Consider the following 15,917-nt stretch of genomic DNA (forward strand, 5'->3'; position numbering starts at 1 on the left):
ACTGACTTCCTGTTCTGCTTTTCCCAGCAAAAATTCAACTCTCGTAAGACGGCCCATAATTTGCTTCTACTGATTTTTGGCAAATCGTTGTCCTCTGAAAGTTCACTTAAAATTTTGTTTAGCGTTGGTATTTCTTTTTTAAAATAAAATGAGTGTAAATTTCTGCGAATGACATTTTTGAAGAAATCATCTATAACGACTTTTGACCTCCCTGTAGATGATTTTGGGGGATTTACAGTATCTTGTTCATTTTTTGTTTCCTTTAAAAGTCTGTAGATAGTCGATTTTCCAATCCCTGTCATTTTTGTTAGCATTAGTGTTACCCGATAATTATCTGAAACGAAATATTACCACGCCCATGGCCGGTTCTTATCTCGGGGTTTTATTACTCTCTTTCATTTCCAAACAGACTATAATTGGTTTTAGCGGGGTTATTTCCAAATCCCAAATAGTTATTTCCAAATTCCAAATAGTTCCTCATCTTCGTTGAAATTATCAATCAGGATTCTTCTAAATTTGTAGTGTCGCTCTGTCAAGTCTTGACCAATATCTTCTCTCTCTATTAGTATTATCACGTTGCTCCCCAACTGTGATTTTTCTGCATTGTTATCTTTCCAGTGACAATTGTGTTCAATAATCTCGTACTGATATGTCACTCAGATAGGTTGTTGCCAGATATTCCTCCTATCCCTGATCGTGTATCCATGCCCCTTAAGAGTAGTAAATGATAGCTGCTGTAGTTTCTCGTCCAAGTTTTCCTGCTCCTAGATGGACGTGCTCCATGTGTTGACGATACTGAAAGGATAGTGATGATATTGAAACTACAAACACCTATCCGCATGCGTTGGCTTTCTGTATACGCTGTGCCCTATTACTGCTGTCTGGTTTTCTCTTTAAACTTATCTAGAATCGACAAGGACAATTTCTTCAATCTGCATGATGAAGCTGATGTCCGAATGTATTCCATTGATGGGGTTTCATGATTCCTTCTGTTGTCATATCTATGCAACCAGATTATAAATATACCGTGATCGTATCTAACCAATACTTCGACTTTAGTTACTAAATGATAAAGTACATCTAGTGCACACTTTTTCCAAGTCTATTAAATTTTTAACCTTGTCCTCTGCGATAAGTCTTCGATTAAGTTCTTGCAAAAAGGTAGACTAATCAAACCTTGCATCATTGTAGTGACATAAAAATCTATTCATATGTGACAATATAAAGACGAATTTTAGGAACACCCACGAAATTCAATATTTTTATAAAAAAAACCTGTACTTGATTACATTTTCTAATCTACCGTTGTTCCTCTAAGGTTCTTGTCAAACCAACAATATTTTAGTACTAGTAAGTACTGTGATAATGTAGTACCACATTTGTGTGTGGTAGTAGTTAGACAAACATATCCGTATCACAGGATTAGTGATGATCAACATTTAAACGTCAAAATAGTCTTGAAAAATTTAACTTCTTTAATAAGTTGCACGATTTATTTTAATACATATTATTACTTAAAAAAAACGGGCCCCACATTCAAAGACATTCTGTACATTTCATTAACGCAGGATTGATTATGAAATATTTCTGCGCCTGTACGTGAAGCATTCCTGCCGGTTTAGGACATTATTTCTGCATATTTTAGCACGACAAGGCGCAATATTGGTGTGTAGGCGTCCAGGAATGTTGTGGTATTATCCAACCAATTCCATAAAATAGAATTGTTCCTGTACCCTGGAATTGGAGGAAAAAATTAATTATGATTCTGATTTTCAAACATGTCCCGGGACATATAGCAATAACAACTTTTAATTTTCTTGATGAAGTTTGAAAAGTTAACTAGGATGTGTATTTTCTTAATGTGTGAAACTATGGAATTATTTCGATTAATTTAAGGAAAACAGCAGTAAACAATGAATATTATTCTTTTGCGAGATGTAATGACGACAGTATTAAAAGTCACGACTTCTTGTTCTAATCTAATTCTACTTTAACCATTTTCTTTAGCAGATAAATTTTATGACGACAAATTTCGAAGACTATTTTTTCTAGTGAAAATAAACAGTGACTAGATTTTTCTAAAACCATTCCTACAGTTAAGAACGATATGATTTCTCAAACATTAGAACTGAAACAAAGATTTAATGAATGGCACTCAAAAACCATTGAGTAGGTACATAGTTTTCAAATTTGATATATTACAATTATTGATGCTTAGTAGCTATCTACATACAACATGTTTTTCTATATTTTGTACCTAACACAGGCACTGATTTTGAAAAATAGAAATTGTGGCAAATATAAAATATTAGGGTTGTTGACCAAATTTCAAAAAATAGATAATATAATTCTACACGTACTAATTAGTGTGAATGCACAATTAGAGATTGAGAAAAGCGTCGGAACAGTTTTAAAATAATCATTTAAAACTGATTTTTTTATAATATTTCAAAACGGCTGTGACGTCATAAGGGGCACCTTGTAGTGAAATTATGTGTAGATGATTGCGTAAAGGAAAATTGGAGGAAGAAGATGCTCTGTCAACACTGTCAGTAGTGTCACTCTGTCAGTGACATTGTCTCATAAAATATTTTCAAGTCTACGAGTTATTTTCCTTAATCATCGAATTTCTTTATTAAGTAAAATTATTATTTAGTAATAATCATTTAATCTTCCTTCCCTTAGAAGTAAAGCAGTATGTGTGAAACGGAATTTGTGAAAGCTATTTCGCAAATTATACCGAAAATTGATATTTTTATGATCATGAATTGAATTTTTAAAAAGAGACGACCGTTTTAATATTGGCGAAATCAGAGGTATAAAAGCAGTAAGGTGAAGATTAACATATTTAATGAATGATTTTATTATGTTTATTTACAATATAAATAATAAATATAAATACCTATTTATTTACGGAAAATTATAGTGCAGTTCGGGAGTCTTATGGAGATAATGCAATTGGCTATGTGGAATGTGGAATGTGGAACAAAACACCACTTAAATTTTGTTGAATCCATTACAATCAGGAAATTAATAATAACTATCACAAATACTCTTAATTGATAGACTGCTGTCACTAGTGTCACTACTGTCACTGTTGTTTAAAGAACAGGAAACAGGGCAACAGGTTTTGATGGACAATTTTGATATATTTTCTTCTTCTTCAAAATTATGCAATAGGATCACTACTAGCTTCTTATTCAATTGCGCCTTATGACGTCAGACTAGTTTTTAAGTAACACAAAAAATCATAAATGATTTCTACCACTAATTTGTCATATATTTAAAATTTTCCTATACAGGCAGGTTCTTTTATATAAAATCTTTGTATCAACAACAATTTGTATGTGGTTTGTTTTTATAGGCAACAACCCTATTTTACTACCTAAATTTTGTATCCGATCAAACAAATGAACATTTATTCCATGGCTAGAAATTGGCCTCAATGATTTGGGATCGAGGGGGATTATCCCTCTTTATCCTGCCTCATCTCGTGTAGGCCTGGACAGCCTTCGTAGGTGGGCCCCATCCGTCGTCTACCCCGACCGCAAATGCGGCCGGTGTAGGCGCTTTGTGGGACCTCCTTTTGTCCTGGCTGGGCCCCGCCGGCTAGGGCCCTTTCTTCTGGCGCTCTTCTTGCTTCGCCGGCTCGTCTGTGTAAACCCCGGGGGTAGTGTCATGTTTATGTGTGGTATGGTTGGGTAGGGTAGTGCGGCTATGCAGCCTGGGATGCGCTTTGCTAAGGTGGCCCTTAGGCTAGCGCGGGAGGGGAGGGTTAAGGAGGGTATGGGGGGTGTGTGTGTGTGTGTGTGTGTGTGTCGTTGTCTTCGTTTCTTGATCCTGGCTGTCTCTGAAACAGAAAAGGTTAGCGGGCAGGGGGGGGGTCATTGGGGTGGTCACCCAGGGTCAAAAAGTTGGTGTCTAGGTCTTTTGTGTTTGTCGGTCACGTCGGGTACGTAGTCAACGGCTTGCCTGAGGAGGGGATTGTCATGTCTAGCGGCTACGTCAAATCGTTTCTCCGCGTTTTGTCTTATTGTCTGTGTAGCGTTTGTGTATTGTAAGTCTCGTAATATGTCAGTGTTTCTTACGTACCAGGGCGCGTCGGTGGCCGTGCGGAGGGCTATGTTTTCCACAGCCTGTAATGACTTTAAGTGGCTTTTTGCCGCGTGACCCCACGCCGTGGAGGCGTAGGTTAGCTGCGGTTGAAGTACCACCTTGATAAGCGTTCGCTTATTCCTTAAACTGAGGGTGTTTCCACCTTTGAGTAAGGGATAGAGCCTAGCCCTGGTGGTCTTCGCTCGCGCCACCGTCTCCACGATGTGCGGTTTCCACGTGAGACGCTGGTCCATCGTCACGCCCAGGTATCGTGTTTGTCGATTCCAGGAGATAGGTTCCTGGGATAGTGTCAGTCTGTCGAGGTTTTGTGGGATTTTTCGTTTGGTAAAAAGGATAGCCGAACTTTTGTTGGGATTAATTTTGACTTTCCACCTGTTGCACCAGGTTTCAAGTTGGTCTAAGGAGTTTTGGAGGAGGGAGACGGAATATCTAGGATCTACGGATTGGGATGTGATTGTCAGGTCGTCGGCGTATAAGTATATGTTGGTGTTGGGGGGATGTGGGATGTCGGAGTTGTAAATGGTGTATAGGTGTGGGGACAGGACGGTGCCCTGGGGGACACCGGCCTCCATGGGACGGGTGGTGGAAAGGGAATCTTGGATTTGGATGCGGAATTTTCGGTGGTGTAGGTAGGATTTTATGAGTTTGGTAAAGGATATGGGATATTGGTTGGTGAGCATTTTCATCAGTAGGCCTTCATGCCAAACCGTATCGAAGGCCTTTGCGACGTCCAGGAAGACAGCACCAGTGTACTGTCCCCTGTTGAAGGCCGCCGTGATGTGCTCGGTAAGGCGAAGGATTTGGAGTTCAGTGGAGTGATTGGGTCGGAAGGCGAACTGCTCGTCTGGAATGACTTGCAGTTCTTGGGAGTGGGTTCTTAGACGGGTTAGGATAATTTTTTCTACCACTTTGCTCATAGCCGGGAGCAGGCTAATGGGCCGGTAGTTGGATGGGATGGTGTGATCTTTGTTGGGTTTTGGGATAAGGATTATGTTTGCTGTTTTCCAGCGGGTAGGGAAGTGTCTTAGTCTGAGTGTCGCGTTTGTTATGTTTAGTAGGGCCATGAGGCCCTTGTGTGGTAGTCGTTTAAGTGTCGTGTTATGTATATTGTCGGGTCCGGGGGCTTTTCTGTTTTTAAGTCTGCGTATTGTCAGTCTTAGTTCGTCAGGTGTTGCGGGGGGGATTATGTCATTGTCTGGCTCTCTGTCGACGCGTCGGGCCGCGCGCTCAGCCACTATCTCGAATTCCTAAATGAACATGACAAACATGTCAGAATAAACCAAATTTATTTATTTGTTAAATGCTGCATATTTTTAAACAAGAGGAAATCAATAGCGTCGGAATAAAGAGAAAACAGAGTAGTGACACAGACAATATAACTTATCGCCTCAGACCGCGCTTTAAATACTGGTAACTGCAACCTAAAAAGGATGCAGGTTCTTGTTAGCCGGCATCCAGCAATAAAATTTAGCGTGGTAACTCTTCTGCTCGGTAATATGAGGCAGTTCTAGCGGTGGCTTTGTTGCCAAATAATAACTGCCAAATAAATTTAATGCATTTAATTATGTAATTGAAGAGTTATATGGAACGTATCTTTTGTTTGGAAATCACATTTGTGTTAAATGCTAAATAAAATAAATCAAGTTATAGAATTAAAACTATGAATTTACCTAATTAATTATTTATTCCAAAAAAAAAATTAAAAATGTAAAATTTCCTTAATTTTAAATTTAATAAAATTGTTGGAATCTCGAGGGGTGGTTGATACGAAATTTATTTAAAAAAACAACAAATCATCAATCAATGAGAGATAAGATAATGCGTTCGCTACTGCTGTTGCAATTTTTGATTAACTTTTTTGTTTATCGACAGACGGACTTCGGACCTTTTCCATTCAACGCAGGACGAACAATCAGAACTAGGGGTGTAGGGGAGATTTTTTAAATTATTTTTTCTATTCAACGCACTGTTTCCGAGTTATAAGACTTTTTTACTGTATCACCTCACACACCTCTTGTTTCCGAAATTTATTTTCCACATACGGACTTCGGACATTTTGCATTCAACGCAGAAGGGACAATCAGGACCAGGGTTGTCGTGAGATTTTTTTAATTTATTTTTTGGACTCAACGCACTGTTTCCGAGTTATAAACACTTTTTTATTCTACGATGTCACACACCGTTGCCGTTGCCGTTGGTCCCGTTTTTTTGCGGATTTCGGACGTTTTTCACTCGATTAGCAATCAGAACCAAGGGAGATCTTTTGATATTTCGAGTCATTTCCGAGATACAGGCAAATACTGTTTTTTTTTTCTTTCATATATTGTGACACCCCGCTCTGCCTCACCCACCGAGTGCTCTACTCAGAACTAAGGGGAGATTTGTTTATATTTCCAGCTATTTCCGAGTTACGAGCAAAAACCGTTTTTTTCTCATACGTTGTGACGTCATAGCTCGACGACGAAGGCTAAAAAGGCTACGCGCTTTACCCCACGCTCCCTCCCTAGGTGTCCTGAAGATGTTGGGGAAGCCCCAGACACTTCTTGAAGACAGCAGAAAGAGAGACAGAGAGAGAAAAGCCCTCTATGAGGACAAAATGACTATAACTCTATCTTTCTCGCACACAATCAGACAAAAACGACAGAAACGAACCTTCCTTTAAAAATACGTGGGATTCATCATTATCAGAATAACCTATTTTAATTTAAAAAATTAAAAAAAAATTAAAATCGGTTGTCCTGATGATGAAAAATAAAACGAATTAAACTGTATTATTCAAATAACGACAGTGTGAATAAGTTCTTCAGGAATATCGACAAATTTATTTTGGAGGACGAATCCCGTCAACGAACACTAAAAAATGTTATTAGAAACCTTAGGTGACCAGAAAAAAGCCCCGATCTCAGTCCTTTAGACATACTTTTGTGGGTATGGGTGGTATTTTCAACAAAATATAAGTTAAAGACCTCAAAATTTACAAGTGTTGAAAGAAAAAAATATAGGATGAAATGTTTAATAATTCTGAATTTGTTTTTAAAGCAAGAAATAGTAAATTAAAGCATATTTTCACCTGTATCATCACAATTACTTGCATGTTGGAAATTTGTAGAAATTGTAGATATTTTAATGTTATTTCGTTTTTAGGTATTCTCCTTATATTGTTGTAAAGGTTAGTTATAAAAATCGTTGTTTGTTATTTCAATAAGGATGAATTTCAATTTTTTTAATGATTTTTTTACTTTAAACATATATTTTATGCCAGCAAATTTTGATGTCATAAGAAATAAAAGAAAAGTCGTACATTTGTATTTAAAAATTTTTTCTATCTTTAATTATTATACTTATAAGTGGATGTAAAAATACAAAAGAAAACCTGTACCTACATTCCGCGTCGTACTATAGCCCACCTTGTATATTAAATAAATTTATCATCATTAAATATTAAAAAACATACCTACCTATATTACGAGCTGTTTAATAGATTTACGAATTTTGTTTATTCGGAAATATATTTTCTAATTAACGAAACTATGATTAAATAACCTAACTGTGACACCACTGCAGAATATCATATGAAACTACATAGATATTCGTTGATTTCTTAAAACATTTTTATCAATATCATCATCAGACATTTAAGTAAATACAGTAACGCCAAAAACAGATATTGATAAAAAAGTGTACAAAATAAATAAATAAACTAGATCGTTGAATTAAGTAGGTATTTGCATCCAGTATAGCAGAGAATATGTCCTGTTTAATGAGCTTTTGCAAATCTGCATAAATTTGTGTAAATAAAATATATATTCAAAACATAATTGACATAAAATGAACTATAAAATTTAGCAATAAAAGTGATTTAATATTCTACCTTCAGCATTTTACAAATCCAGAAAACCAGATCGGATCGAAAATAAAATGAAAAGTATTCTTTAATTCAGCTATAAAGAAATATATTTACATAAAAGTTTTATCGAATATATAGATGTAAAATCTTTTAGAGCTTTTTAACAGGCAGCATAAATAAATGAGATGCATAAATCTTCCAAAATAATGACCAACATTTAAAGGTATTATGAATGTATTATTATAAAAAGAATTACCATAACAGCATAGAAAAGTCAATTTAATAAAAAAAATTAGATTATTTTTTTTATTAACTATCTATTGAAAGAGAATTCTACAGGGCCCACTACTTAAAACTCCCTTAGTATATATCTTCAAATTTTTTTAAAATTATTGCCGTATAAATTTATGGATATTTTCATCATCTTAAAGAATTTTTTAGTTGCAAAAACAAAAAAACAAGTGATTATACACTGTAAAAAAATCGGTGTGAGCTAAAGCAATAAAGGTTCGGAGTGAATCTATTAAGTGAAATTATAGAGTACATTTTCACTCAATATTGGTCATTTTGGTCATTTTACTCATTTGTGAATATATTTAAACTAAAAGTGAGTACTTCACTCAAATATAGGTACACCTTAAGTAAATTCTTCACGTGAACTCGAATTTGGTGCACTTGTACCTAAATCGGAGTAAATGTCCCCATTACTGAGTGATCCCACCCTTTTTCATATCCAAATGCATTGTATTTGTCTGTTCCCATCGTCCCATTAGGTTATCTCGTGACTGTGGCCTGATGGATGGCAGTATGGCGTATGGTGTGCTTTGGAGTATCGGTTTATCTGGTTATTCTAATGAAAACTGTATTTAAATGCAGTGATTTAATTACAATAATTAAAGACAATATATTAAATCTCGATTAATATTTGGTTAAAAAACGGATAGTTAAATTGTTATCTATAATTACGTATTTGTGACGTACCTATGTTGGTTATGGCAATGTATTCGTCCGATCACATCACCAATTCCTTTAATCGAGACCTAAAATATTGTCTCTAAACCAGATGTGTGTAGAAACCACTGTGACAGCTTATTAGTTTATGACTTTAATACTATGATATTTAAATTAAAATTTAAAGAGAATATAAACCAAGTCTGTGTACAAAATTACTCAATAATAGTTAAATTTAAATCATATTAGAGAAGAAGTCAACTCTAAATTGGTTTTATATACTCAGAACAGAGTCAAAACTCACTCAATTGATAGTTAGCAGTAACTCGGATTTTTGATTAAAAATCACTCATTTCTGATGCAATAGTTTCACTCAGTTGTACTCATATTAATAGAGTGAAAGTTTCACTCAATCGGGTGTAGACAGAAATTGATAGATTATTGAGTAAAATTGAGTGAAATTTTAGTGAATTTTTTTTACACTGTAACAAATTGGTCACTGTCGAAAATTTATTTCCAAAAGAGCTTTAGTTTGATATATGAATCAAGAATTTTTGTTGCTATACAACGTATTCAAAATTGAATAGGTATCAATGACAGGAAAATAGTGCTATCTTGAAAACCGTGTGGGTAAAAAAATGTATTAAATTATAGTCTGTTTAGAAATGAAAGAGAGTAATAAAAGCTTATTATGTATGCAAATCGTAAATAAATGTAGTACTGGTGCTTATATTCAATATTTTTATATTATGTATTATCGGTATAGATGAGGTGTACTTTTAAAAAAACTTTGTGCGATCGGACTGTACTAAATTGTAGCAGGTAGCTAAAATTTAATCCCCGACAATCCGTCTTTGTCTATGCCGCTTCAATTTCTCGGTCCATTTCTCTTATAAGTAAACAATATAAAAACAGCATTTCAAAACATGAGGCTACTTTAAGCATCATAACCGGGTTAAGAGGGTTTTTAGTAATTCAAATAAAATTATTCAATATTATTATCAAAATATTTATTTAAATTTAATGAATAGACTTTTATTCCACACAAAAATATATGTATTTTGAAAATTCAAATTATGGTGAGTAAATGTAGTGTTGTATAAATGTACAATAAAGAAAATAAAAAAGTAGGTATATTAAAATTCATCCTCTGAATATTCTGATGAATTATCTTCGTCTCCTAGATTGATAACGATAGGTTCCACAGTAACGTCAATTAAATTATCGAGTTCCCACATTTTCTCCTCTTCTTTTTGTACATGATGTATACATCTTTGCCAGTTATCTGCAGTTACTCGTTCCAAGGAATTTTTTAACAAAATTTTCACGTCACTTAATTTAAACGTCGTATTATTTCGCGCTACATCTCCTTTTACCTGCGCCCAGACTAATTCGATTGGGTTAAGTTCACAGTGATAAGGTGGTAACCGTAGTACCGTTATTTGGCGATTTGTTGCCATTTCATCGATAACATATTTTTTCTGATCTTTATTAAGATTGACAAGTGTCAAAAGTTCCTTTTTCACCATATTTGTTTCAAAAGAAATGTTTTTTCCGGATAACCATTGAATTATATCGGCTTTCCTCCAAGCAGTCGTAGGCGTCCGCTCGGTCTGCCGTGAATGGTAACTGGCATTATCCATGACAATTACAGACCCCGGAGGAATAAGATCCAACATCTGTGTAAAATACTCTTCGAAAACATCTGCGTTCATGTCTTCGTGATAGTCACCTGTATTTTTAGATTCAAATAAAAGTAAACCGCCATCTACAAAACCACTGGCACTACCTATATGTGTCACTATTAATCTTCGCCCTTTACCTGAAGGTGCCTTGAACCCTGTTGAAAGTCCATCCAAAAATGCTTGTCGAAAACTTTTTACATTTTTATCTTGCCATACTTTTGTTACAGTATATCCCTCGTTGACCCAAGTTTCGTCTAGATAATAAATATTCCTCCCTTCGTCACGGAATTTTCTAATTGATCTTAAGTAGGATCTTCGCCAACAAATAATTTCATCTTTATCGATAAGAACTGACTTCCTGTTCTGCTTTTCCCAGCAAAAATTCAACTCTCGTAAGACGGCCCATAATTTGCTTCTACTGATTTTTGGCAAATCGTTGTCCTCTGAAAGTTCACTTAAAATTTTGTTTAGCGTTGGTATTTCTTTTTTAAAATAAAATGAGTATACTTTTCTGCGAATGACATTTTTGAAGAAATCATCTATAACGACTTTTGACCTCCCTGTAGATGATTTTGAGTAATTTACAGTATCTTGTTAATTTTTTGTTTCCTTTAAAAGTCTGTATATAGTCGATTTTCCAATCCGTCATTTTTGTTAGCATTAGTGGTACCCGATAATTACCTGAAACGAAATATTACCACGCCCATGGCCGGTTCTTATCTCTGGGTTTTATTACTCTCTTTCATTTCCAAACAGACTATATAACAAAATTGACCAATCTAGGTTGCATTAATTTCTCGAAGAGGAACCGGAAATATTTTTGCTAATTTTTGAGATTTTTTTAAAAAAATACTTCTAATTGGGTTTATTTGAAAGCTATGGGTACAAAAATAGAAAAATACATTTACAAAGTAATTTTCGTTCCTCTGTTTAACTGTGGAATCAAATATTTATTGTAATGTTTCATCCTACAGCAACCATGTTTAGTTTCGGAGTGAAAAACTTATTTATGGTTTGCATTTGTTCACTGAAATGGTCCGTTCTTTTTTTTACAAAATATTGAAAAAATTTCCAAAAATTTTGGAAATGACGACCTTCAATTTCATTACAAGCTTCTTTCGCGACGCATTGATTGACGAAAACATGCAATAATGTTTGAAGTCTTTTGAATTGTCCCATACAACGCGATAATTTGATTCTGTAATTTCAATTCAAGACGTATAAGTCAATTATTTAATATATCATCAGAGAAAGAAACCGAGAGGATTTAAGTATATGGAGCGTATAGACCAAGGTTGTGCTCCTCCTCTAGTCATTCAGAGATTTGGATATGCAACATCTAAATACTCAAACTGAAATGGGCTGGAGCATCGCCATGCATAAACACCATTGCCTTAACAGCATAGATATTCCTTCAAGGAATGTTGGCAAATCCTCATCAAGAAATTTGCAATAAATTTCTCCAATCAACCTATCCAGAAGAAGGAATAGGCCAATCATTAAGTCTCCGACAATTCTCAATCAGATGTTGAGGGGAAATCTGGTGAATTTGATGACGGTATTCTAAAAGCGCATATGCGACCATAGGCGATTGTTAAGAAAATATATTATGTTATCCCTAGAGAAGTTAGCCTCATCGGTAAGCATTGTGCCCTATTATTTCTGCAATCCGTAGGTACACAGTCACTTTATGTGGAAAATCATCAGGTAAAAGCATGTGTACACGCCGAATGTAATAATGGTACAAAAGACAATATTCAAGGATCCTCCAAACTGGTGAGAGGCTAATATCTAATATGCGAACAATCTTCTTAATACTTGTTGTGGAGCTTGGTTTCTTTAAGCACATGTTCTTCCATTCAAGGAATAACTGTTTGAGGATGCCCATTTTCAGAATTATCTTTGTAAAACTCTCGGTTTCACTAAGTCGCTGATATAAACATCACATAACGTACTTCATAAAGGCGGGCTGCTAAAATATTTCCGTTAGCAAGACCATAAACGAAGTGTTTCACTATTTGTGTAATTTACCATTTTAAAGACCGTAAGTTGTACACAAAAACACAGTATGTATTATTTTCGCAAATCCTTGATAAACAGTTATTTAGAAAAAGACAAAAAAGCGGTAAAAAAACAGTTCTTATCAGTCTTAAATAAAGACTAATCTGTACACCATCTATTTCTAATGTTTTTTATTATACATATGTACTTTCTTTTTTAATAAAAATGTTAATAGCTACAATTTTTAATCCCTTTCAAAAGTCGTAGAAGTAACATTCAAAACTGCATTCTTCTATGTTTCTCCAATTGTGAGAAATAAAACAAAAACTGAAGTTTAACCTACCCCTTAAAGGAGTGCAACTCCGATAACAAATGTTTTTGGAAAATTTTATGTACAAGATCCCCTTTTATTTTTTTTGGCAAGTGCACTGAAATAAATGCGCTTTATTCTACATATATAGTATAAGACCATTGTATACTATATGTGACAGATAAACAGGTGAATATTGGATATAAAACGCGTATTCCTAACACAGTTGTATAGTGACTATAAACCGTATTGTTTATTAAATTATTGTATAACTAGTATACAACGCTTTTTATACCCTTTACGAAATGATAGCAATAACTTATTAAAGTGTTCCATATCGTTATTAGAGCATCTAGTACTAATTATAAGTTTTATAATATTAAATATATCAAACTGTTGTATACTCTGTATGAGTTAAAAATATATGATGTTCAGTTTTCAGAAATTTTATTGTATAACTGTAATTACAAGCTGAGGTTCTAATGTAAATATATAACAAGCATTTAAGTATTAAAAATGATGATAAATCGCTCCCAAAACTGTCCAGTTTATTTTCTCAGTAACGATGTACCCGTATTTTCTTGTATTAAATGAGAATTTGCACTATAACTCTTCCAAGCATCCCCTGAAAGGTTGAGCTTCTTTTCTTCTAATTCTATTTCTTCTGGTTGATTGACATGCTCTTCTTTGTCACCGGTAGCCTTCTGTTCCTTCATCTTATGTACAGCTTAACATCAGCGGTTTCTAATAGGATACATAAGATAATAATTTTTAAGATTTAGAAAAGATTTACATTTGAAAAAGCAAAACGATTACAAACCATAAAGCAGTTAGATACATAAGTTTCCATTCCACACAACGCAATATGATCATGTATCCCACAAAACATGTGCCTATACTGTTTATTTTCATCAAACTAGAAGTGTAGGTATAGTTGATGCACAGCGGACTGTCGGAAATTTTACGATCATAACCGATTATGCACCGAGAGGTGACGTTAATTTAACCATTATTAAGACGCGGTTTTCACGTTAAAAACGGAAACATAATCATTATCAAAACGAATAATTCTGTTAATACAATTGTTATATACAAATTCGGATACTGGTCTTTGCAACAAATCTTCCCTACTATACAATTGGAACATAAAGCCGATAACACTTAATAATATATAAGTAATTCATAGATGCATAAGGTGTATTAAGCACCTTCCAGTTAAACTCATTAAATAATGAGTATGGAGATGAGCGATTTTTTTTAAAGTTGTATATTTGTTATAAAAGTTTTAATATGCGTTATACACATTATTCTAAAGAAACAATTTAATAAGTCCATTTCTTTTAGTGTAACATCTCCTTAAAATTTTGCGCAATTTTTAAAAAACACCTTGTATAGTGCTTATATATTTTTATTCACATAAACAGCTTTTGTTTAAACTCAAACGAGCACTAATTTATTATTATCTGATATGCTGCTTAAGAGCAATAAGGCAAGAATACACATTTATACACAAAATACAATTCAGGAACCTTTCCCCTACTTTGCTAGCAGCACCCTTGCACTGTAGCTTAGATTACAAGACCGCTCCTAGAAAATTACCGTCAACGCCTCAAAAAAACAAAAGTGCTTTCGCATGGCATGATTCGATATTCGCAGAACAGCGATTTATATGGTGTACTATAGATAATTCCATCCACTCTGATTCAGGTCACCGAGCTCACAGCGTTTTCGTCGGCGTTCACGTACCCTCAGAGCGGCGTCACTCGCACCGACGCCACAAGCACCACCACAGAAACTCTGACGAGGAGGGCGGTGACACCGAAAACGACAGGCCCAGTAAGTTGTTCCTTGTTTGGGATAGAATTATTTTGAGCTTCGACTGGCTTCACGTTGTATCGAGACACGCGGTTTATTTCAGTAAAAGTTTGATGAAGTTTCTTTGAAAGTTTGTTTTGCAGAGAAATGTGTTCCAAACTTTCCATTTTCTTTACTATTTGAAACATATTTTGTTCATACATCTGTAGAGTAACTGTCGAACGTAATTGCAATGACGGCAAATTTTTACGACGGAAATGCCAACGTAAGAAATATATCCTTAAAACATTTCGCTTCCATGAAAAGAATAAGCCAATAAAGTTCTGTTATCAGAACTACTGTAACAATTTACCGCGGCAGGGGTGTGCCTTGAAATTTTTCGCCATGCCAGTGTCTTTCTACATCAGCTGTCGAATGCGGTTAATTCCAAGAAAGTGACACAGGGATCCTAGAATTCTATCTCAACAAATATCATAGGGACTGTACCTTCTGTGCATAACTCTACCGACACAGAGCAGGCACGTGTAGAGGATCTTAAAATATGCCGATTTGTAATGTAATTTTTTTTCTGTGATGTACCGTTGACAAGATATTGGCCTCTGAAGATACGTGTTAAATTTTGAAAAACAGGTACAACCGGTCTAAAATAAACAAATTATTTTTAGGCCCCTTAGAGAACGAAATCACATTTATTCAAATCTGGTGATCTTGGAGGCCAATTTTTGTAGACAATTGTTTCCTCGTCCTAACCATCTATTTGGGAACTGCTAGTTCAAGAAGTTTCATACATTAGCACTAAAATGCGGTCGAAAATGTGGGAATCATCATCTTTTACCATATTTTTTTTCGTTGGCAGAGCTTTTAAGAAATCACAAGCTTTGTGAACCCACGATACTTTAGTGAAAATTGAATTATACATATTAGAATACTCTCAAACACTCGCCTGCTTGAAACTGACAACTACAGTAAAAAATTGAAATCCATATTATTATAGTAAATAAAATGTTATTCAAAATCTCTATCAAAAAAGAACATGGCAAACACAAAAGATTTGTTTCAGATATTTTTAGCGACTTCTCTATTTTACGTAATAATAATAATAATAATAATAATAATAACCAAGATTAAAGGCATTGCTTAACGTTCATGCTCATCATCATTAGCGGACGGTTTATTGCTCTATTACGGCCTG

General features: G+C 34.7%; 1 protein-coding gene across 5 annotated transcripts in view; it reads left to right on the forward strand.

Moving 5' to 3' along the window:
* Positions 1-15,917, forward strand: part of LOC108909124 (sodium bicarbonate cotransporter 3) — a 194,262-nt gene that overhangs the window by 99,157 nt on the left and 79,188 nt on the right. For 4 of the 5 annotated variants that reach the window (XM_018713362.2, XM_023454649.1, XM_018713361.1 and 1 more), the window contains exon 3: positions 14,618-14,746. The exons of the other annotated variant lie outside the window; for it this stretch is intronic. In XM_018713362.2, coding sequence (XP_018568878.1) covers positions 14,618-14,746 — 129 coding nt within the window. The remainder of the gene's footprint in view (positions 1-14,617; positions 14,747-15,917) is intronic. 5 annotated transcript variants of the gene reach the window in all.

The sequence above is a fragment of the Anoplophora glabripennis genome, unplaced genomic scaffold (assembly GCF_000390285.2).
Source record: "Anoplophora glabripennis isolate ALB-LARVAE unplaced genomic scaffold, Agla_2.0 scaffold367, whole genome shotgun sequence".
Classification (NCBI taxonomy): domain Eukaryota; kingdom Metazoa; phylum Arthropoda; class Insecta; order Coleoptera; family Cerambycidae; genus Anoplophora; species Anoplophora glabripennis.